The 23,725-nt window shown below is 51.6% G+C and overlaps 2 protein-coding genes across 2 annotated transcripts; one reads left to right on the plus strand and one right to left on the minus strand.

The window, feature by feature from the left end:
* Positions 1-331: 331 nt before the first annotated feature.
* Positions 332-4,705, plus strand: FEV (FEV transcription factor, ETS family member). The gene is made up of 3 exons (XM_072812847.1): positions 332-412; positions 1,161-1,235; positions 3,164-4,705. Exons 1-3 carry the CDS (start codon positions 361-363, stop codon positions 3,748-3,750), a joined length of 714 nt encoding a protein of 237 aa, XP_072668948.1. The 5' UTR covers positions 332-360; the 3' UTR covers positions 3,751-4,705.
* Positions 4,706-20,860: 16,155 nt separating this feature from the next.
* Positions 20,861-23,380, minus strand: CDK5R2 (cyclin dependent kinase 5 regulatory subunit 2). The gene has a single exon (XM_072813602.1). It carries the CDS (start codon positions 23,177-23,179, stop codon positions 22,067-22,069), a length of 1,113 nt encoding a protein of 370 aa, XP_072669703.1. The 5' UTR covers positions 23,180-23,380; the 3' UTR covers positions 20,861-22,066.
* Between the last annotated feature and the right edge of the window lie 345 nt (positions 23,381-23,725).

Consider the following 23,725-nt stretch of genomic DNA (forward strand, 5'->3'; position numbering starts at 1 on the left):
GCGCTGCGCGTTGGAGACTTTATTGCGATGGGGCGATAAGAGGGGCGGGGGCGGGGTCCGGGGGGCCGAGGCAGCAGCGCTTTAATTAAAACGGAAATTGCGGCCCCTGCCCGCGCGGGGGGCCGGAGGGTTCCAGGCAGCCTGGTAGCTGGGAGCATCGCTCCAGGACCCCCTCCATCCCCCGCCACACCCGGGCAGCCCCCTCCCGCCAGGCCCTGCCGGACCCGCGCCGTCTTCTTCTCCTTGTCACCCGCGGTTGCCTCGGGCGGGGATCGGTGCCCCGGAGCGCAAAGCCTGACGCGTCCCCCCTCTCTCATCACCCCCCCACACACACCTCCCACCACCCAGTCCCTGGCGGCGATGAGACAGAGCGGCGCCTCCCAGCCCCTGCTGATCAACATGTACCTGCCAGGTACCAGGGACCAGCCGGGGGCTGGAGGCACCAGGACCCGGGGCCGGAAGTTTGGGTTCGGGCATGGGAAGGGGTTACTGGGGTCCAAGGGAACCGGACGTGGTCCAGAGACTAGGATTGCCGGGAGGACTGAGCAATCTAGGGCATCGGGGGACCTTAAAGGCAGATGGAGAGCTTTGGGGTTTTAGTGTGAGGTCTAAGGACTCGAAGTGAGCAGATTGGGAACCTGGGAGGCCGAGGGCGCGAGCCGAGGGGCTTGGAGAGCCTGGTAGGGGGAGCAGGGGTCTTCGGTGTGGCCGGGGACCGACTCCGTGTGCGTTCAGCGTCGGGAGGCTGTGGTCAGCTGAGCGTCGCCCCTGCGCCCTCGTGGCTCCTCACCTCCGTGCTCCGAGCGTTCCCACCAGCCCAGCCTTCCAGGCGCCCTCCTGTCTTCTGCGATGGGCTCCGGGCGCTCCCGCTCCGCCGGCGCACTCCCTGCTCGGCTTTATAAGGCTCCCGCCGGCCCGTTCGGAAAGCGGATTTCCTTTTTCCTGGACGCGTTTCCTGACTTGGGCGTTATGGAGGGGCTCCGCGCGGCGCGCGCCCGGGCCAGGCTCGCGGAGGAGGAGCCGGCGGCTCAAGCCCCCAGCCTCGCACCCAGGAACCAACCCCCAACCCCTCCGCCCCCGAGCCTTGGCCCGGAGCCCTTTCGGTCAAGCCCACAACCTCCGCTCGGGTCCTGAGTGTTTTCTCCTGCTGCATCTTACAGATCCCGTCGGAGACGGTCTCTTCAAGGAAGGGAAGAGCCCGGGGTGGGGGCCGCTGAGCCCGGCGGTGCAGAAAGGTGAGTTGGCCCGCGGGCGCGGGAGAAGGCCGGGGCACCCACCCCAGAAGGAGGGGCCGAACAGAGGGTGGAAGCGATGTGCACTGCACGGCCCTGGAAAGGAAGGGTCCAGGCATGGCTGTGGGAGGCTGAGGGAAGGAGGCATTCACTTGGCCTTTGGCTCCAGCAGATTCCCAGTCCCAGAGCTGGACCTGCAGGCCCCGGGCAGAGGGAGAGGATCCTGGCCCTTGGTCCTTATCCCCTTCCAGGCCAGGACCCAGATGCTTGGCGTCCTTTCCCTCTTGGTAGCAGGAGCACAAAGCCGAGCACCTCTGGGCAAGGGGACCCAGATGTTTACTCCCTGGCCACTCCAGTCCTTCTCACCACCCGAACCGAGTGAGCACCTACCTACCTGCCTCACTGGCTCAGGCCCGCAGGGCTCTGGGAGTCAAGTTGGCTGGGCCATTGCTGTTGATTCTCAGGTTCCCCCACCGGGCTCTCCAAGTTGCTAAATTACTCTCCGCTTTGCCTTGCTGGTCTCAGAGCCTCGCTGGCCCTCCAGGCAAAGCCTCCCTGCAGCCCCTACCGCCCACCAGTCAGTATCCTAGATCTCACCAAGTTACAGTAACCTCAAAGACAAGGTTGGCAACTGCTTTATCCAGAAGGGGACATGACTCCCAACAAAAATGGGTTTCCAAGCCTCTGATGTGGGTCTGCGGCAGTGCCAGCTGCACATTTTAACCCAAACCTTCCTTTGTTCCTGACCTGGAGCTCCTGACCTGGAGTCAGGCAGCTTTTTGCTGAGCTGGTGTGGAGGGATTGGGGTTGAAATGATGGTGAAGGGCAGCGTCTGGATTCAGAGCCAGTGGTTGAGAAAGGAGAGGCTCCATCAGGCCTGATTTGAACCAATAATCAGATTATTATTGTTTTAATAATCAGATTATTTCAAGGAAAAATCTTTTTTTTTTTTTTTGCCCTCCCCTTAAAGAGGGGAAGTAATTGTACCAAGATTTTTCTTCCCTTGTCTGATTGAGGCTTGAAAGTAGGGGCATGAAAATTCTTTGGCAGCCCTCTAATCACCTGCATAGCCGGGAAAATCCTACTTGCTGCTACCAGCCATCCTGAATGCAGCCCGAAGAGCCCAGAGATGGCCAAAGATGGAAGGAGGCAGGGAGCCAAGCACAGCGACTTCCCACTTCCCGGTCTTATGTCCTCTCCTCAGAGCCGTGCATCACACCCCAAAGTATGACACCTTCCCAAGCCGAGAATCCCGCCTATTTCGAAAAACGGGGCTGAACGCGAGTGAGCGCCAGCGCAGCGCTCTGCACCCCGGACCCTGGCGAGGGTGGGGAGCCTTCAGAGTCTGACATTCCTCGCAAGCTTTGGAGGTCACTGCCCCCCATTCCTGTCTGACTAGTACCTCCAAAAAGCCAGCCTCCACCTCTTCTCCACCTCAGGCGGCGCCAGTCCAACCGTAGGCCTTTGACCGCTAGGCCCTGTCGAGCGGCGGCGGTGGTCCCGCTGCACCCCTGCCTCTTCCCTCTGGACTTGCAGACATGGTCCAGCTGGGATGTGGCAGTCGAGGCACCTGCGCAGACCACCCCGTGCGGCGGTGCAGGCTCCCCTCTGCTCCGAAGAAGGGCGCAGGGCCCAGGTGGCAGTAGGGGCGCGATATCCGGCCCTCGCCGGCTCCTGAAAGCCGCGGGCCTTGTGCGCGCAGCCGCCGCCTCCTCCCCAATTCTCACCAAGCCTGGAGCCCTCGGGGCTGCGTCCTCCCAGGAGGCAAACCCGGTTTCCATTGTGCAAAAGCCCGGGACGGGCTCAGGGCCGCTGCGCGGAGCGGCCCCCTCCCCCGCCGGCCGGCCGCCGCGCCCCCGCCGCCTCGCCCCTTCCCCGCCCCGCCCCGCCCCGCCCCGCCCCGCCCGTGGCTGACCGCCCCCTCCCCACAGGCAGCGGGCAGATCCAGCTGTGGCAGTTTCTGCTGGAGCTGCTGGCCGACCGCGCCAACGCCGGCTGCATCGCGTGGGAGGGCGGCCACGGCGAGTTCAAGCTCACGGACCCCGACGAGGTGGCGCGGCGCTGGGGCGAGCGCAAGAGCAAGCCCAACATGAACTACGACAAGCTGAGCCGCGCGCTGCGCTACTACTACGACAAGAACATCATGAGCAAGGTGCACGGCAAGCGCTACGCCTACCGCTTCGACTTCCAGGGCCTGGCGCAGGCCTGCCAGCCGCCCCCCGCGCACGCCCACGCCGCGGCCGCCGCCGCCGCCGCCGCCGCCGCCGCCCAGGACGGCGCGCTCTACAAGCTGCCGGCCGGCCTGGCCCCGCTGCCCTTCCCCGGCCTCTCCAAACTCAACCTGATGGCCGCGTCGGCCGGCGTCGCGCCCGCCGGCTTCTCCTACTGGCCGGGCCCGGGCCCCGCCGCCACGGCCGCCGCCACCGCCGCACTCTACCCCAGCCCCGGCTTGCAGCCCCCGCCCGGGCCCTTCGGGGCGGTGGCCGCCGCCTCGCACTTGGGGGGCCACTACCACTAGCCGGGGCGCCCGGAGCCGCGCGCCGTCCCATCCACACCCGGGGAAAGGGCCCGGAGCCCCCCCACCGCTCCTTTGCTCTCAGATTTTACTCCCTCGCCGCGCCCGCGCCCAGCCCCGGGGAAGGGGCAGGAAGCCTCCGCGGTCTTCTTTCAGCACTGGATTTGCCCCTGCACCCCCCACCCCTCCTCCCACCCTGCATCACCCTCAACCCCCAGGGGAGAGTGACTGTGGCCTCCTCCCCTCTTTCCTTAACTCCACCTTCTAGGCCCCAGAGCCCCGACGGGGTTCCCGGACCTCCCCTGTCTCTCCCTGTCCTCCACCTGTCTTGTGCCTGGCTCCTGGAAGCCCTCTCCGTTAGGACCCCTCTTTTCCGAATTCCAAATCTTTTCTCATTTTTTCTTTCCCCCACTGAGCTGCCCCGTCCTGGAGTGATAGAAGCCTCACACAGTCCTTGACCTCTGGGCTTCTCCGGGCTTGGTGAGGGCCGCTGCCCCCTGTGACTCCTCTGGGTAGCTTCTGGCCCCCCTTCCTCCCGCCTCTGTCTCTCTCTCTGGATGGCCTGGTGTGTTTCTCTTCCCTTCCAGACCCATTAAAGCTCCGGAGCTCCCTACTGCCTCCTCTCTGAGTTCTTTGATGCACCAGAACCTTTATTCCGGGGGAGGGGGGTGGAGATGCCCAACTCAGGCCTGAGCGGGAAGGCCTTACCAGGAAGAGAATGAGGGCAAAGCAGGCTCGGGTGCTGGGGGCGGGCAGAGGAGCCCCTGATGGGTGGGCTCACCCCGGGAGGGAGGCCGCCCTGCTGCAGCCGCCCCACCTGATGGACCCCAGGGTAGTCCACCCCAACCTGCCTCACTCTGCCTTCCACCTGTCCCTTCTCGCCACCCCGTCTCACCCCCCATCCCAGCCGGTCTCCTCTGCACACCATCTCAACCTTTCCTGTCTCCAGTTCCTTTCCTTCCCCACCGCCCCTCCCCAGCCTACCCTCACTTTGACTTTCTCTCCCCTTCATTTACAAAACGCCCCCCCCCATCTCCAACGCTATCTCTTCTGTAGATCTGCCTCCTGATTTTGGCTGCCCCCCCCCTTTCCCCGCGCGCGCTCTCGGCGGGGGCTTGCGGCGGGACCCTCCTTCTCGCGGGTGGCGCGCGCCCTCTGCTGGTCGGATGAGGGTAAACCAGGGCCGGGTTTTGCCGCTAATCCCCGGACTGAGCCCGAAGGAACCTCAGGTGTCTCACCCGCCCGAGGCGGGGAGGACCCCGACGCTTCTAGGCTTCCTTTGGCCTTCAGAGAGGAGGGCAAAGGGGCACCCTAGCTCTGCCTCCTTCAGGAAGTCCTGGAAGTGGCTCAAATGGGTCATTCTGGCTGCCCCCCCCTTTGTAAAGATTTTATTTATTTGAGAGAGAGAGAAAAAACACGAATAGGGGGCAAGGGCAGAGGGAGAGGGACAAATCGGGAGCTCTACTCCATCCCAGGACCCTGGGATCATGACCTGGGCTGAAGGCAGATGCTTAATGGCCCGCCTTTTTCCTTACAACCTGGAGGCCCTTCTGAATCTTGTGCCCACTGCAACCCTGGCCTTTATGCTCTCTTGGTGCCTTTTACAACAGCTGTTGGCAGGAAAACTGCCTTAAATGCATTCCCCTAGATGGACCAACACCTGGGCAGGTGCGTGAAGGGAATGCGGCAACTTTGGGCTGCACACCAAGGCAATCCCCTTCCCCATGGTCTTGGTGCTTCTTTCCCAAGGTTCCTGTAGGTTGAGGAGAGACCACCCTGGGCTCCCGCAGGAGGCTGACAAGATTCCACTGTGTCCTGTGGGCCAGAAGGGGACATGCAGGTGGAAGGCAGCACAATTAAGTGCAGGGAGGGTTGGGATGCTTTTCCCCAAGAGTGCTGTTGAAGTCATCAAGGTCCACCCAGGGAAAGAGTCTTTATTCTTTTTCATTTTATTTTCACTTAATTTTTTCCTGGTTTTCCAAATGACACAGAAATAGCATAGAAAATGGAAAATACAGAAGGACAAACATTATATGGTCTCATTCATTTAGGGAATATAAAAAAATAGTGAAAGGGAATAAAGGGGAAAGGAGAGAAAATGAGTGGGAAATATCAGAGAGGGAGACAGAACATGAGAGACTCCTAACTCTGGGAAACGAACAAGGGGTGGTGGAAAGGGAGGTGGGGGGAATGGGGTGACTGGGTGATGGGCACTGAGGGGGGCACTTGATGGGATGAGCACTGGGTGTTATGCTATGTATTGGCAAATTGAACTCCAGTAAAAAAAAATAATAAATAATAATTTAAAAATAGAAAAAGAAAATGGAAAATACAGGCATGGGCAGCCCTGGTGGCTCAGCGGTTTGGCGCAAGCTTCAACTCAGGGCGTGGTCCTGGAAACCTGGGATCGAGTCCCACGACAGGCTCCCTGCATGGGGCCTGCTTCTCCCTCTGCCTGTGTCTCAGCTTCTCTCTCTCTGTGTCTCTCATGAATAAATAAATAAAATCTTTTAAAAAAAGGAAAGTACACACATAAGGCCTTCATTAAATATGAGTTGGATGAAGAGTGTAACGAAGCTGGGGGAAAACCACCTACAGCCCCATTACACAGAGATCACTATTCATATCTCTCTGCCATCATCTCTTTTCTTTTCACTATGCCTTTTAGAATTTAATGGTACCCTACTTTAGTCACCTAATGTTCGGGGGTGAGCATGTTCATATCACCATGCCCTATAGACCTCACATGGTGGAAGGGCGGGCTCATGTATTCTAAGGGATCATCCCCACATTGTGAGGGCCTTCGTGTGTTGGAGGGAGGTACAAAGGACCTCCTTACAGGGGGCAGGAAGCTGGGAGGGATAACAGATTCACCGGAGAGACAGAACCAGGATCCAAAAAGCTAAGAATTGAGGGCTAAATCTAACAAGGTGAAATTTTCCAGCACGGAGTGTGAGGCCCTGCTCTTAAATCATTAAATGAAAGGACAGGAGGTCAGAGTGCGAGATGTGGCAAGGCAGTGGTTCAGGAAAGCCTGTGTATAAATTAGTGGCTTCTTTTTTTAAAAAAAATTATTGATTTATTCATGAGAGACACAGAGAGAGAGAGGCAGAGACACAGGCAGAGGGAGAAGCAGGTTCCATGCAGGGAGCCTGATGTGGGACTCGATCCCAGGACCCAAGGACGTACCCCACCCCCCCCAGCCAAAGGGAGATACTCAACCGCTGAGCCACCCAGGTGTCCCAAATTAGTGGCTTCTTAGCACAATATTAAGTGGGAGCCTGATGGGTGGGATGCAGAAAAACCATTGAGCTCTGAGGATGCAGTGACGGAGCTATGGCATCAAAGATGTAGGAAACGACTTGCTCTAGTGATGGTGCCCCCAGCATACTGGACACAGTGTTAGAGAACACTTCTGAGACAACACCAAATGGAGAACATACAGAGTGGTGGGCTCAGGAAATGCAAAGACAGAAAGCTGGAGAACCCACAACATGAGAGGTGGTCTGGAAATCACACTGAGGAAAGGGACACAAGACCTGTCCTCGATTACTCAACATCGCTGCCCATGGCAGAGGACCTGGCTGTGCACGATTGAGGGCAGTGTTGGGACATGTGGTAGGAAACTACAGGAAAACAGATCTGTCACTTTGATTGAAGGAAGCAACACTGTCAATACTCAGCAGCTCCTTCCTTGGGGGTTTGCGGAAGTGGGGGAGACAAGGTTACTTCTCCAACCTTGAGACTTTTTTTTTTAAAGATTTTGTTCATTTATTCATGAGAGACACACAGAGAGAGGTAGAGGGAGAAGCAGGCTTCCTGCGGGGCAGCTGCTCAACCACTGAGCCTCCCAGGTGTCCCCAACCTTGAGACTCTTGAAGTCCTATGAATAAGGCAAGATTTCAGGTGCCTTTGGGCAGCGGAGGGGAGGTATCATTAGATTAGAGGATCTTCTTACCTATGAAATTATATCTTTAAAGCCCACCCTGCCCCTCTGTCTTTTCCTACACACAGAGCCAGTTTCAAAGCTACGATACAGGATTGGGAATCAGAAAACCGGAATTCCAGTCTCAACATGGCAACTAACTTGCTATGTGACCTTTCATCTGCTTCTCCCTCTCCCTCTGCCCACACCCCCCATGTCTCTCTCAAATAAAGCAATAAAATCTTAAAACAACAATAAAACAAAACACTTGCACATCCATTGTTCTGTTGGTCCCCTCTAAGGCCAGGGAGGAAGACAGGGCAGGGATTGCTTGACCCACTAGAAGGATAAATAAACCAAGGCCCAAGATGATAAGAGACTTGGCTAAAGTCTTAGTCTTGTTCTAGCACATGTGTCTTCTGATTTCTCTCCTAAGCTTTTTCTCAGTGGTGAGTGATTTCTCCATTGCCCTGAGTGGCCCTTGATCACCTTTTTTTGTAGGATCCATCCCACCCTTTGCCAGGATTACACAGACCTGTGTCTCCTCCACTAATGTGTGTTCTATGTCACCAAGCTCCACTTGAAGATGGAATCAGAACCCCGACTAGCATGTGGCACAAAGACATCTGTGTCCTCAAGGCCTTATACCTGCAGAGTCACAGGGCAATGATGCCACCTAGGGCACCAAGGCTTACCAGAGCACTTGCCCACATGGTAGCTCAGGTGACCATAGATAGACATTGAAATGGGCTTCTACGCTGTACATTTTCTCAGACCTTTCCGCTTTTCTGGCCTTCATCTTTTTTCAACCTGTCTTTAAAATGCATTTAATTTCAGCTTGTTCCTCAACCTGTCTATAACTCATATCAAGTAGACCTGCCGATAATAAAAATGAGCCTTACCCTTTCATTAAACCTGACTCTGCCAGGCTCTGCCCTATGCTAATACTTTTCATGTGATATCTCATTTGATGGGGCCACAGCCTTGCCAGGTGGGGATGGTTACCACCACGTTCAGATGAGGAAGCTCAGGCTCAGAGAAGTCAGGTGGCTGGCCGAGCCTGTGACGCCCGCCATCCCCCGCCCCCGCCCCCACCCAGCTCACATCCTCAGCATCACAGCAGATCCGTTCCTGCTGGGCCCTCCTGGAGAGCCTCTTCTTCATGTGGCTGTGACCTGCTGCGTGCCCATTGCAGGTACAGTCTTGTCTAGTTGTCATAGCAGAAGGTGGTTGGTTATGAAGGCAGATTGATGACTTGTCTTATGAGTGTCCTTGGTTAGGGCCTCCATCTGATAAAGAACAAATCAGAAACTGTAGTGTTACCCCCTTGTCTTTTGGAAGACTTCACCTTCCTACCTGTGCTCCTACAAGCTGGAGTAGATCACTGTACTCTGGGGTGGGGCTGGGGGGTCTGACTGCACCTTGACTTTGGTGGCATTTCCTACCTCAGTTTTGTCAGTGGTATTTCTCCCTGACTCTCCTCTGTCTTGGAACGGTGGGTTTCATATGAGGAGACAAGTGACCCACTGTCCCATTGACTGTTACTTTCTCTATTTCTGAGAATTCTCTCACTGGATCCTGCCTGCTGTTTCTTTCTTTCCTTTCTTTGTAGACGAAGGCAACATAGTATGGGGGTGGAGGTAGGAGCAAGGGCTTTGGGGCTGGACTTCCCGGGCTTGGGTGCTGGCTCTGTCCCTTACCAGCTGTGTGACCTCAAGCACTTTACTGCTCTACTTTGTCCCTCAATGACCCTATCTGCAAGATGGATTTGATAATAACAGAATCTACCTTATTGGGCTGAAGGATTAAATTATTACATAAGTACCATGGTACATATATCAGTATTTTCTATTATTAAGCAGACCAATAAAACCACCTGAAACAAAGCAAGTAATTGCCTCTTCCTCCTCTAATGCCAATCAGATGCTCCCATCTGTCCCAGGAGGAACTTGAGTGGCCACATCTACTTTTCTAGGCCAGTCCAGACCTTGTCCTAGACCCAGCTGCTGAGCTTCACCAAGAACTGGCCTCTTGACTGGTGATGGGGCCACACTGCTGTCACATGGGGCAGCCTCCTATACCCAATGGATCTTCCATTTCTTCTTGGGGTAATACTGAATCTAGAATTATAGGATCTTAGCTAGTTACCAGCCTTGTGACTTTGGAAATATGTCTATACCATTTGGAGACTTTGTTTTACCTTCTGAAATGTGGACAATAGTAATGCTTACTTCTCATGGTCATTGTGTAGATTAAATAAGAATAATGTTAACAATATGGAGCGTCCGGGTGGCTCAGTCGTTTAAGTGTCTGACTCTCGATTTTGGCTCAGGTCACAATCTCAGGGTCATGAGATCGAGCCCCACTTTGGGCTCTGCATTCAGTGTGGAGTCTGCTTGAGATTCTCTCTCTCTCCCTCTACCCTTCCCCCTGCTCTTGCTGTCTCTAAAATAAATACATAAACATTTAAAAGAATAATACTAGCAATAGCACCTAACCTACTTTTCACACTTACTACTACCCAAATAATATCCTAATATTATTTCTCTCAATGTAGCCAACACAGCTAGCTCTTTCCCCAACCCCCACACTCCAAGATGCATGCTCCTTACTTTACATAGCAGAGTTATCATTGGGAAGTGATTGCCCAGCCAGGAACTAATTTTTCAACTCTCCTTGTATTTTGGTGGGAGCCATGTGACTTGTTTCTGCCAACAGAATATGAATGGAAATGATAGTGTGTGTTGCTTGCAGGCTTGAGCACTTAGAAATGTGCCTTCTCCTTACTCTCTTATTCCCTTTCTGCCACCTGGATTCGGAGGAGGACTATTCCTAAGAGGAGGCAGAGATACCGTATGGATGGATTCTGGTTCCTAAAACACCACATGAAAAGAAGTCACCATCAACATGCATTAGACTATTCCTTGAAATTTGCAGGATTTCTTGTTACAGCAAATAACATGACCATAACTGATATACAGATTGCATTGAATCTTTTTTCCCTTTTTTTCCTAAAGATTTTATTTATTTATTCATTAGAGACACAGAGAGAGAGACAGAGAGAGAGGCAGAGACCCAGGCAGAGGTCCTGGGACTCCAGGATCACGCCCTGGGCCAAAGGCAAGCACTAAACCACTGAGCTACCCAGGGATCCCCTGCATTGAATCTTTACAGCAATCCTCTGAAATAGACATTATTATTTCCCCCCACTTTATAGATGAGGAAACTAACGCATAGAAGGGTTAAGTCTGAAATCACACAGTGAAAAAGGGCAGAACAGAATCCGAACCCAGTCTCATTTCAGAAGCAGTGAGTTCTAACCACTAAGGATGTGAAAAAGCTTTATACACTAAAGCCTCCTAAAAATAATGAAGGACTAGTACTTACTGGACACTTATGTGCCAAGTGATATTTAAAGAGCTCTACATTCATTTAATCTTTATGACCCTCTGTAGTTGTTCTAGTATTATTCCCATTCTGTAGATGAGGAAAAATAAGGCACAGAATGTTAAAGAACATTCTTTAAGCAAGAACCATCTTGCTTGGGGTCGCAGTACTGCTAAATAGTAGAGATGTGATTCAAACCCTAGCAGCCCAGCTCACTCCTTTCCCCACCCCTTATTCCTTTATCATCTCTTGTGGAAGAATGAGCAGACTCTAAGATTCTGAGAGGCCCAGGAAGTGGCAGGACTATAACCTGTGCCCAAACTCCAGCCCAACCCCAGGACAGGTTCCAAATCCAGCTTTCACCATGGGTTCCAGACAAATAGAGTGAGAAATGCCTATCAGAAGTCTTGTGGCCAACTGTGACACTTGAATTGATCTCAAATGACATGATAGAGTAGAAGGAGCCCAAGTATACAGCTTTTGCCTACAAACCCAGCTTTTGCCTACTCTCCTTGGAACCAAGAAGGGTACTTACTCTCTCTGAGCCTCAGTGACCTAATCTGTAGAATGGAGATGCTGATTATACCCACCTTGTTGGTTTGCTCAAGGACAGAGCATATGCCTAAAGAGTAAAGTGCAGAGGGCTGCTTCCTAAGTATTATTCTCCCAGCATCAACCAGCTCAGAACAGAGACCTGTCCTGTGAACTCAAACCATCTCCCACCAGTCTAATCCTCCAACTCTACCTACCCCAAGTCTCCTTCCGTGAGTCAGAGCAGCTCCTTCCTTAAATTTCTGTGAGACTAGGGGAGGGGGAAATAGCTAAAGGAGGCTGGAAGCCCAGACCCTGAGCATGAGCATCAGGTTCCTTTTTCTGGAATAGGAGGACAAGTTGCTTAGCAACACAGCAGGAAGTTGTCAGGGAGGCTTCAGGGAATGCTGTCCTTTTTTATCCTGCAGTACAGAGATATCTGAGGTGACACTAGATGGGGAAATGAATGGGGAAAGTGGGGAAGGGTCTGAGGTCTGATAGCAACCTCTGGACCTCATCCTCCTCTCTTATGATCAACTTTCCAATACCCTTACCCTTTTCCCTTGGTTTTCTACCTTTGACACACAGGCAGAGAGACAAGTTCTGGATACACCTTGCATACACATCTGTGCAATGACCACATCTGTGACCATGTATCAAAAACTCAGGACCACCTTATATGTATTGCACTTTACAGTTTACAAAGCACATCCATAGACGTGATCTCACTGATACTTACAATAGCTTTTTAAATTCCTGTACGACAGGGGCACGGGGAGGTCTCAAGGTCTCACAGTGAGGAAATAGCAAGGCCCAGATTTGCTGAAATCTCAGCATATTTCCACTCCATGTTGAAGCATGGATGTTAGTACAGGTATTGGCACACATATGTGTGCATGCAATTCCATATCCTCACATTTTGAAGGTTTCATGCCTAGTGTCCTAAGATGCCCCCAGATGCACCTAGCCCCACTCCTGGTCACAAAGCAAGTACAATATAGAGGCAGGGTTCAGCTGTTCTTCCCTGATGGCAAGAGCCAGCCTGGGGCAAGGGCATCCTTAGAGTGTGGAATCCCAAAAGGGACCTGGCCTGCTGGCCCAAAAGCTTCAACTCAGGAATACTGCTGGGCTGGGCCTGGCTGACATAAGAGTCTACATGCCAGCAGCTGAAGCAAGTCCCTTGGCTGGCATTCCAGAGAGGTGCACATGGGTCCCACTGGACCCTTGCCTGCAGCAAGGAGTAAACACATATCACTGAGGCCATAGATAGCTCATGGGAGGTCCCCGTCTCCAGAGCTCCCTACTGCCTCAGGGGCCAGCAGAGCTAGTCTTGGCAGTGCTGGGCTCCATTCTGGACTCTGTTTTGGTCCCTTTTCCCTCTGTCAATATTTATTAATAGTGCTGGCTACCATAGGAATCGTTGTTACCCCAACAACAGTAATATTATCATTCTTGTTACAGTCATTTGATAGATGCAACACATCTGAAATCCTTGTTTCTATCTGATAGGTGAGAAAACTGAAGTTCAGAGAGGTTGAATAACTTAGATCGATTAGTTAGTTAATGGTAGAATAGGGACTCAAACCTCTGATTCCTGGTATGTTGTTCTGTGTATCACATCACACTGCCTTTAAATGTTTGGGCAGAACAGGGAGGAGGGGTGGGGTGAAATGGGGAGGAGTTGCAAAGGAACATTTGGCCACTCCATCCTTTAACCTCAAATTGCACATGGCCAGGACTATGTAGGCCAATATGCTTCAGAACAGTAAATTTGAATAATTATTTTTATTAAGGGTTTTTTTTAAGATTTTATTTATTTATGAGAGAGAGAGAGAGAGAGAGGCAGAGACACAGGCAGAGGGAGAAGCAGGCTCCACGCCAGGAGCCCGACGTGGGACTCAATCCCAGGTCTCCAGGATCAGGCCCTGGGCTGAAGGCAGCGCTTAACTGCTGAGCCACCCGGGCTGCCCTGTTTTACCCTTCTAACCTTCTCATCACTGTGACCGCTGAACATTCTACTAAAGGTCCTATTCAGTGCAATATGACAAGAAAAGATACATGCTATATGCAAATATTGGAAAGGAAGATATTAAAATGTCCTTGTTTGCAGAGGCTATGACTGCCTACCTAGAAAATCCAACAGAACCAACTGGAACACAATTAAAACTAATGAAGCTAGTATATCCAGTAACATACAAGATTAACATACAAAATCTTATGATTATTCTACAACTCTATAAAATTAAGGGAAAGAATTGGGAATAATAGGTTTACAACAGCAATAAAAATATGCTCCTAGGTAAACCTAATGAAAAACATAGGAACGACTAAATGAAGTACATGACAAATCTCCACTAAGAAACATGAAGGAAGACCTGAATAAATGGAACACTTAGCATGTTCCTGGGTAGAATGACTCAATATTGCAAAACATCAAACCTGTCCAAATTGGTCTAGAAAAGTAATATAGTCCCTGACAGACTTAGTTCTAAAGTTCTTCTGGACTATGTTTAAGAATAGCTTAGAGGGGGCTGCCTGGGTGGCTCAGCAGTTTAGCACTGCCTTGGGTCCAGGGCATGATCCTGGAGACCTGGGACCGAGTCCCACATTGGTCTCCCTGCATGGAGCCTGCTTCTCCTTCTGCCTGTGTCTCTGCTTCTCTCTCTCTCTCTCTCTCTCCTCTGTGTGTATTCTCATGAATAAATAAAAAAAAAATAAAATCTTAAAAAAAAGAATAGCGTAGACAATTTTAGCAAAAGAACAATAAGCTTACTGCAAAGCTCCAGTTATTAAAGGTGTGGTTTGGCACAGAAATAGTTAAGTAAACCAATGGAACTGAGTAGAGCCTTGAAACAGACCCATGTATATGTGGGGATTTCATAAAAGATAAAGATCGCATTCACTGTAGGGAAAGGAAGACTTTTCAAAGGTTAGCACAACTTGTTATTCCTTTGGGGAAAAAATAGTTATATCTCTACTTCTCACTACATACAGAAATAAAGTCCAACATAGATAAAGAATAAAAGTATAATTGTATACTTACTGGCAACCAAAGACAAACATGGAAACTGTCACTATTTCACATTTAACTAAGTGCCAGGCACTGTGCTAGTTCTCCCTGTTTAAACAAAGGATATGAATAAGTTCATGTGAAGAGAAAATTTTCCCTAGGTTTTTTATTTAAATAAGGCATAATGGTCTCCTATGGCACTTATGCCAACGATAGAGGAGTGTTCTTTAAATAGTCTTTGAGGGATCCTTGTGAGTATGTATCCATGCTGCGTGTGTGTTCATGCACCAAACATGCTGCGTGGATACCTACACATGTTTGCTGTGCTAGATAGCTATCCAACTTTACTTGTCCAGCAAAGGACATTCTTAAATTCTTGGGATTTGGAAAGAGTTTGAGGAGAGGAAAGGGAGTGAAGAGATTTTGAAGATGTGTGAGAAAGAAGGAGGGCAGCGTTGGCCAGACACCATCCAGCTCCATTTTACCCTTCCTTCCTTCCTTCCTTCCTTCCTTCCTTCCTTCCTTCCTTCCTTCCTTCCTTCCTTCCTTCCTTCCTTTTCTTCCTTCCTTTCTTCCTCCCATCTGTCCTTCCTTCTTCATTTCTTTCTCTGTGTCTTTTTTTTCATCATGATTTTCCTTCTTGTTTAGGTAATAATATTCATTATAAAAAAATAGGAAACTCAAGAAAATACTGAGATTAAAACTGATCATTTAAAATCCCACCACTCAAGGAGAGCAACTATTTAGTAAACATCTTAAAAGAGTCTATTGCTGCACATAAACACACAACACATACACCAATCATTCAGTGTAGACCTATTGACTGCATACTGCATACCCAGCCCTATGCTAGGTGCAGAGAATCCAGCAGTGAACAAGACAGACCTTCTATTGAGAGGATACAAAATAAATAAGCAACAAAAAATGATTGGGGGTGACAAATGCCAAGAAGACAATAAGTTAGGGGTATGTGAAGAAAGGTGGCTATGGGGCAGGCTGAGATGAATTCATCAGGATGAGGTGTCTATTTAAGCCAAGATCTGAATGATATGAAGAGGACAGCTATTTAAAGGTCTCGCTCTCTCTCTTACACAAATAGGACCATATGATATTGTTTTTAACCAGATATTTTCATTTTATCATGGTCATTTTTCATGTCAATAAACATAGATTGATGTATCATTTTTAATGGTCCATAATATCCCAATGAATATTGATCTATACAATTTACTTAATCTCCTACTGTTACATCCATTTTTTTTATTATGATAAACAATGTTACGATAAGCACCCTTGTGTCGGGTCCTTTCTTTTTTTTTTAATTTATTTTTATTTTAATTTTTTTTTGGAGGGGGTCTTTTCCCACTTATTTCCTTAGGGCAAATTTCTGGAAATGTGAAGCAGGGTCGAAGAGCATGCTGCCTTTCACATTTTGATCCCTTGCCAAGTAGCTCTCCAAACAGACTGAACTAATATGTGCATGTGCATATATACATCAATATAAGAAAGTGCATGTCTCCTCATGTTTTTATCATGGTTGACATTTTCCATTTCTGAAATCCTCATCACTATAAGACATGCAATCTCCCATTACTATTTTTACTTGAGTTTCCTGGTCAATAGCTAAGTCTTTTTTTTTGTGTGTGTGTGTGTGCAAAGTCTCTTTTTATGTGTTCATTGATTATTTACATTTTTGGTGTGAATGACATTTTCACAGTTTCGATTAATTTTCTACTGAAAATATATTCCATCAGCTTATCACTTGTCTTTCAATCTTACTTATGGTTTTTTTTTTTCTATTTCTCTAACATTCAAGAGCTGAAATGGAGTCAGATGAATCAATCTTTTCCTTCAAGGTCTATGCCAAAAAAAAATGTTCTCCCCCAACCCAAGATGCAGTAGTAACAATACTAATAAATAATCCTTGTTTTCTCTAAGTATTTTTATTCAATATTTGACCATTGCCATATATTAACTTCTACTTTCTAATTATGCAAACAATATACTAATACATTTTTATTGTAAAAATTAAACTCCACAGATAAGGTACATGTCCTCTAGACAAAATCAATCCCAGTTCTTCCGAGAAGTCATTTATAAGAGTGATGTATATCTTTCTCAAGCTTCTATTACACACACACACATAAACACACACAAATTAAGGGTTAGTTTTGTTTTGCTTTTGCATAAATTGTACTGTATATATTGTTTTTTTTACTGTATATGTTGTTATGCAACTGTTATTGATACTCCATGTTTTGTAGATCTTTCATCAGTACATCCATTCTTTTTAACTGAATAATGTAGTATTCAGTAATATGGCTGTATCAAAGTTTATTTAACCCCTAACATACTGGTGAATATTTAGATTGATTCTAATTTGTCGATCTCCAAGCAATAACATAACAAAAATATCTTTGTCATGTCTCTATGTGCACATATTCAAGTATTTCTCCAGGCTTGATACTAGAAGTCAGAACTCCTGAATAGAAAGGTATGTGCATTTAAATTTTTAGTAGGTACTTTTAAACTGTCTTCTCTTCTAAGTATTTTGTAGCTCTTTTTCTTTACATGAAAAGAAACAATCTGGAATTTATTTTGGGGTAAAGAATGAGGAAGGATTGACTTTTTTCTTCATATAAATGACTACCCACTTGTACAACCATATGCTGACCAATCCATCTTTCCCAATGGATTTGAAATGGTGTCTTTATCATATTTTAAATTCCCATGTATGCCAGAGTTTAGCTTTGGATTATCCATTCTATTTTATGATCTATTCCTATGTCAGTGCCATATATTTGAACTACCTTAGCTCTATAATACATTTAAATATCTGGTAGAGCAAACCCTCCATCATTACTCTTCTTTCTTATGTTTTTCTTGATATTCTGTTTTTCTGGGATCATACATATATTATTTTTTTTAAGGAGTAAAATGTAGAAAAATTATAATGGAATGGATGATAACCCCCTCCTACCTTTTAGGTGGTCATGTATAAAAATGCACACAGAGAAACTAGTTTTATGAATTATGGACTTGAAGCTAAATATCAATTACAAGAGACTGTGACCAAGAGGTATAAAGAAATGAGGGGAAGGGAGTGTTAAGAGAGGGGAGTAACTATTGTGGGCAATATCTCCAAGTAGAAAGAGACCTTAGGAGTAGCTAATTATTAAAGAAATAGTGGCAAAAATCCAGGGGGAAAAAACCCATGAAAGCCCAAACTAGATTGGGGGAATTTTAATCCAGAAACTAAGAGGTTAAACGTAAGCCAGAGGAAAGAAAAAACAAAAAATAGGGGTGGGGTTGCTGGAGTGAAAAATTAGCCATCCAGTCTGCAAGTGCAACAGAGAGACTGACTCCAAATCTCATCAATGTATTAAATTAAGGTCAACTAATGTATTGAATCCTGAGACTACCCCTGCAGTTTATCTATCTTGTATCTAATCTTTCATCGCTGGACTAAAACAATTTTCTACCCCACATTTACATGCCTTGCCTGTGTGGGTACAGATGACCTTCTTGTAGGATGTTTAGCAATGTGCTGAAAGGAAGGTAATGGTCTTAATGAAAGTCCTTAAAGTGTTAATGCCTGTTGTCTTGAGGCCATTCACAACAAATGTTGTTTATCATGTATAAAGAGATCAAGAGCACCACTTAAAGTGGGATGTGTAAAGATGGTCAGTCCTCCATATCTGGCTCTCAGCTGTCTTTGGTCATGGTGGCATGGTTGGAAGGGTTGCTGTGGCAGCCTCTGTTGTAGAAATCTTCCAGAGATGCCCATCTGGGTGCCTGAGGCACAGTCCCTGTAGGTAGAGGCCACAGGATGTCCCCTTGGATATTGCCAGATGCTCTGGTTGCTGGGCACTCTGTCTGGCAGGCAAAGCGGTTACCATGACAACCAACACCCCCGCCCCCACGTCTGTGGGTTGTTGTTTGTTTTTTTTTTTTTTTTTTTTTGCATTTCTTCTTTCCCATTAAGTACCAAGGTATTCCAGGGACAGGCAAGCATAGCTGTCAGGACAAAATGTCCTCTGCTCCAGGAAGAGGGGCCCGGAAGTAGGCAGTGGAGATGTGTACTTGTTACGTCTGAAGGAGCCTTCATCAGTATAAATGCATATATACCTGCTTTCTGGGTTAAAATGTGTGCCTTTGGTTGTATATCCATGCAACAAATGGTCAAATCACTGTTTATCCATACATTTGCTTTCCTGCTCCCCTCCTCTCTCTGCTGCTCCTGCGCTGGGAGAGTCACCCATTTGCCAGGGGAAGTGCTGAGTCATGGCTCTAGCTGGGTTTCTGTCTCCTATTCTCCATCTCCATTCTTTCCTCAGTCCACTCCTCACCCAGGCTGGGCTCTCTGTAGAGCTCTGAGCCCTCTTCACCACTTCCCTTCTCAGCCTGGAGGCACTTTCCTGAGGTTCACTTCTGGTCAGTAAAGAGAAGGCACTTTACTCTGTTTCTGCACTTTCTCCGTTCTCACCTTGCCTTCTCAAAAGACTGCGCTTTTCTCCATGTGACCACCCCTCCCTTAGAAAACAGGAGTCTGACCAGGTTTGACCCAGGAGGCTAATTCTTCCATGTATTCATGCTGATCCTCCTCCAGTTGCTTACCCCCTAATCGGATTATGGCAGTGTCTCATGCCTTGGGGCAAGGCAAGGAAAGTGAGATTTAATTTGACACCACGCGCTGAGGCTTTTTTACATTCTGTCTCCAAGTGCCAGACCACAGGTTCCAGGAGGTGTGTGTGTGTGTGTGTGTGTGTGTGTGTGTGTGTAGTAAAGGGAGGATGCTGTGCCTATGGGTTCAGAGGCAGTACCTAGTGATCTCTCCAAGAGCAGGATGTTTGGGGGTCTCGGTAGTCTCTCTTTCCCTCCCACTTCAGACTTTTAACGCAGAAGTTCCAATTAAGTAATCTTGCTAACTAGTTCCAAATAAGGCAGATAAGGATTGTTTCCTCCGCTAGAGTGGGGAGAGTGGAAAGGTGGCCCCGCCCGCTCAGTCTGGTTGCTATGGCGACAGCCGCGGGGTGACCCAAGTGCTCCTCCCTCCCTCCTCCCAAACCCAGAAAGATGACGGCACCGCGCTGACTGCGCCAAATTCCAGCCAATGGGCGGCTGCTCCCGCCTTCCCTTCCGCCAGCTCTCCCCCTCCTCCCCCCCGGGAATTCGATTCACAAATCTGGACTAGGGATTTCCGGCTCCAGGCCGGGTGCAAGGGCGCTGGGCCGAGGCCGGGGTAGAGTCACGGTCTGTCCGCTTAGGAGGGCAAATGGAAGCCGGCATCCTTGGGTTCTCGGGCGAGACTCCTGTAACTCGCCATCAGAAGAGATCACAACCTACTCCCAAATTATCCAGAAAATCTAGTTGAAGCCGAGTCTGCAACACCTCCTGCCCCTGCAAGCCCCCACCCCGCCCGAGCGCGCCGATCAGCACCACGGACAGCGAACCCAGGCCTAGTCTTTCAGGGCCTCTCCGGGTTCTGACTCCTGATCCTCGAGGTCTGGGCAACGACCAGGGTCAGAGACGCCAGCGCTCTACTGGAGCCAGGCCTCCTTGGGCCAACGAAACTGAATGGGACGCTTAGCCACGTGGCTAAGAAGGCAATGGGACAGGAATCTTAGGCCAAAGAGCTTATTTCTCTTCTTTCAACCCCAGAGAGTGGCTCCTGTCTTCCAGGCTGCCTTAAGCAGGGATGGACTTCCCAAGGCTATCCTGGGTGGGCGTGTGACTGAAACGGCCTTGAAACAACCCAGTGGGCTGGAGGAGGGGTGTGGAGCTGAGTGTGACAGTCAGGTCCTACCTGAGAGTGGTGAGCACAGGCTTAGTCAGGCCTGACTAGACTCTAGACAGTATATGTAGTGGGGAGAGGTGGAGGAGGAAGAGAAAAGCAGCAATCATCACTAGCTAGTTCTACTTCAATAGACTACTTTGTAAAGGGTACAACTTTTGCTGTCCTCATCATTTAATCCCTAAATAGCCTGGGCATTAATGAAGAGCTAGGTGAGACAAGATGGAGGCATAGTGTGCGAGGGGATTCAGCTTTGTCACCAGGCCTCAATCTTTAGCTACTTTACTCTCTGTAAGATGGAAGCCAGTGTGGGGGCGGGGGGTGGGGGAGAATAGCAGTTCTCAGGGACCTTCCCCACCTTCCCCACTAGGCCCGTGGGGGTCATCCTGCCCTGTCTGTGACAGTTTCACTCCCAATCCCACTCCCTCCCTCCTGGGGCCCAAAGAAAGGCCGGCGCAAAACCATCTGCAGGCGCTTCCAGCGCTTTATAGTTCTCTCCGGGACAGACGGACAGACAGACAGTGCAGCCCGCGCCGTCGGCCCGCATCATTGGCACCTTGGACACGGCACCAGGCCCAACCCAGTCCCTGGTGCCCTCCCGGGAGGATTCCGGTCCGGCCTCAAATCAGCACCTCAGACAGCTCCCGGCCCAACACCCACCCCTCCCCCCTCCCTCTGGAAACAACCAAATAAATTAAAAGGGGGAGGAACAAAAACACCTAAGGATAAGGAAGAGGGGCACCCCCTCCCCCAGAGTAAAAAGAGTTTGTGTCTCTCCCGCCCTTCCTCTGAGGCTCCGCCGCCGCCGGGGTGGCCTCCTAGGTTGATTTGGCTCCCAAACCTCAGCCTCCTGAAGCCGGCATCTCCCTCCCCCCCCAACTCCCGGCATGCAACACGTTGGAAAAAGGTAGAGAGAGGAGGTGGGGGTGGGGCGAAGGACCATCCTGGTGGTTTTTCTGGCTCCTGGGGCTGCAGTTTCTCCCCGCACCTCAGTCAGTCCAAATCAAGAATTAATATTCCCTTCGGTCTGGGAAGGAGGATTGGCGGGGGGGCGGGGGGCTTAGTCGGGGGAAGAAATGCAAGCTGACATAGGTGGGGGGGGTGGGGAGGTAAGCAGACAGGAGGGAAGATGGTGACACATGCCAGGAGCAGGGAAAAGGGAACAAGAAGGGGAGGAGGGGACACAGGTGCCGAAAGAGAAAGGGGGGCAATAATAGTCAGGTAGGGGGTAAGATGGAGACGGAAATACACACCCAAGGTATAGGAAAATGGAACGGCAGAGAGGGAGATGGGAAGGTAGACAGGGAGGAAGACGGAGATACAGGAAGGAGGCGAGGAAATGGCCAAAACCGAGGGAGATGGACTTGCGGACACACACGCAAGGGAAGGAGGAGACCCGGGTAGAATTGGAGAGATGGGGGCACAGGCAGACAGGGTGAGGCTGGGGGTCCCCCTTCCGCGGTCATCCCCCCACCCCCACCCTATGCCCAGCAAATCCAGAGCCGCGGCCTCTGGCGTCCTGGCCTCCACCTTCCCCTGCGGGACAGGGGCGGCTCCTCCTCCGGCCACGGCGCGGAGCGGCGGCAACAGCGGCGGCGGCTTGATGGTCCCGGGGGCTCCGAGTGCGTGTCGGGGTCTGGGGTGGGGGGGCGGGCGCGGCCCTTGGGAATCCCTAGCGGTCCAGGTTCATAGTCCAGTGCTTGGCTCCGGTCGCGCAGCTGTCCCTGGCGGCCGAGGCGGCGGCGGGGGCCGCGGGCGCGCCCCCGCTGGGTGGACCCCCGGCGCCGGCGGCGGCCTCGCCCTCGTTCTTGAGGTCTTGAAAGACCTGCGTGAAGAAGTGGGGGTCGGCGTTGAGCCGCAGCATCTGGGGGCTGAGCCGCTGGATGAGGCGCAGGCAGCGTTGCCAGAAGCGCTCCTTGTCGGGCTCCACGAGGAAGGGCTTGAGCGGGTAGGAGATCTCGTTGCCCATGTAGGAGTAGGCGAGGTAGAGGCAGGTGAGGAAGGCGGCCTGCAGCTCGGCGGCCGACGCCAGCTCATCCCCGCGCAGCGACTCGCGGCACAGCAGGTACACGAACACCAGGTTGGCGGGCGTAATGAAGGCCTGGTCTTGCCAGCCCTGCAGCAGCAGTGAGCGGTCCACTCCGCGGAACCAGCCCACCAGCTCGCCCGGGCTCAGCTCCTTGAGGCGGTAGCAGCGGCGGCACACGAAGTCGCCCAGGCAGCGCAGCAGCTCGCCGGTGGACGCCTGCACGATGACCCGCCGCGGCGAGCCCCCGGGCACCGGCGGGGCCGCCTGCGGGGCCGGGGGTGGCGGCGGCGGCGGCTTGCCCCCGCCCGAACCCGGCGGCGGGGCGGCCGCGCTGCCCCCCGACGGCGGCTCGCAGGTGGCTGCGGCCGCGGGCACGGTGGGCACCGGCACCGCCAGGGGCTTGGTGGCGCCGCCGCCGTCGGGGGGGTCCCGGCCCTTGCGGAGAAGGTTCTCGCGATTGCGTTGCTGGACCAGGGGGTCGGGGCCAGTGGACGCCGGCTTGGGCGTCACCTTCTTGCTGCCTTTCTTCTTCTTGGCAGACGCGGCCACCAGGCGCTTCCAGGTAAGCGCCGAGATGAGCACGGACGGCCGCTTGAGTCGGCTCTCGCCTTTGCCGCCCTTGCCTGCTGGCGGCGCCCCGTAGCCCCCCAGCGCCTCGTCCCCCACGGGCGGCGCTTTCTTCTTCTCTTCGGGCAGCCCGCCGGGCCTCCGGCCCTTGGCCGAGGAGGCGGGGGAAAGAGACAGCACCGTGCCCATCCTGCAGAGCGGGGCCGGCGCCCGGGCCCCGGTGGGAACCGCGGGCGGCGCCGCTGTCGCCGCCGCCGCTGCTGCAGCCCCCGGAGACCCGGCGGTGGGGGGCCTAGCCCCGGCCCGGGCGCGGGAACGGGCAGGGGAAGGCGGTTGCTGGGCTGCTCCGCGGCGGTAGCTCTGAGTCCGAGCTGCGCCAGCTGCAGCGTCAGCCCCACCCCTTGGGCCCCGGCTTTAGCCGCGCCGCGCCCCGCCCCACGCAGCCAATCCTCGCCCGAGCTGCGCTCCCGACTGGCAGCTCCCCTGGCCAATAGGAGCTCGCACTCCGATCTCGAGTCCCGCCCCCACCCCCACCCTCGGTCTCTGGTCCTCTGCCCTCACCAGAAAGGGGAAAGGAGGAGGAGGTGGCCCTGGCTCGAAGGGCCTCCTCAGGGTCAGCGCTGGGGAGAGGGGTCTGGCTGGGCCCCTCCTTCTCACCGTCACCCCCCAAGTCCTAAGGCCCTGGGTCGGCTTGTTTTGATGTCCTGGATCGCGAGAGAAGCAGAGGAGCCGTGG

Source organism: Canis lupus, chromosome 36 (genome assembly GCF_048164855.1).
Source record: "Canis lupus baileyi chromosome 36, mCanLup2.hap1, whole genome shotgun sequence".
NCBI lineage: Eukaryota > Metazoa > Chordata > Mammalia > Carnivora > Canidae > Canis > Canis lupus.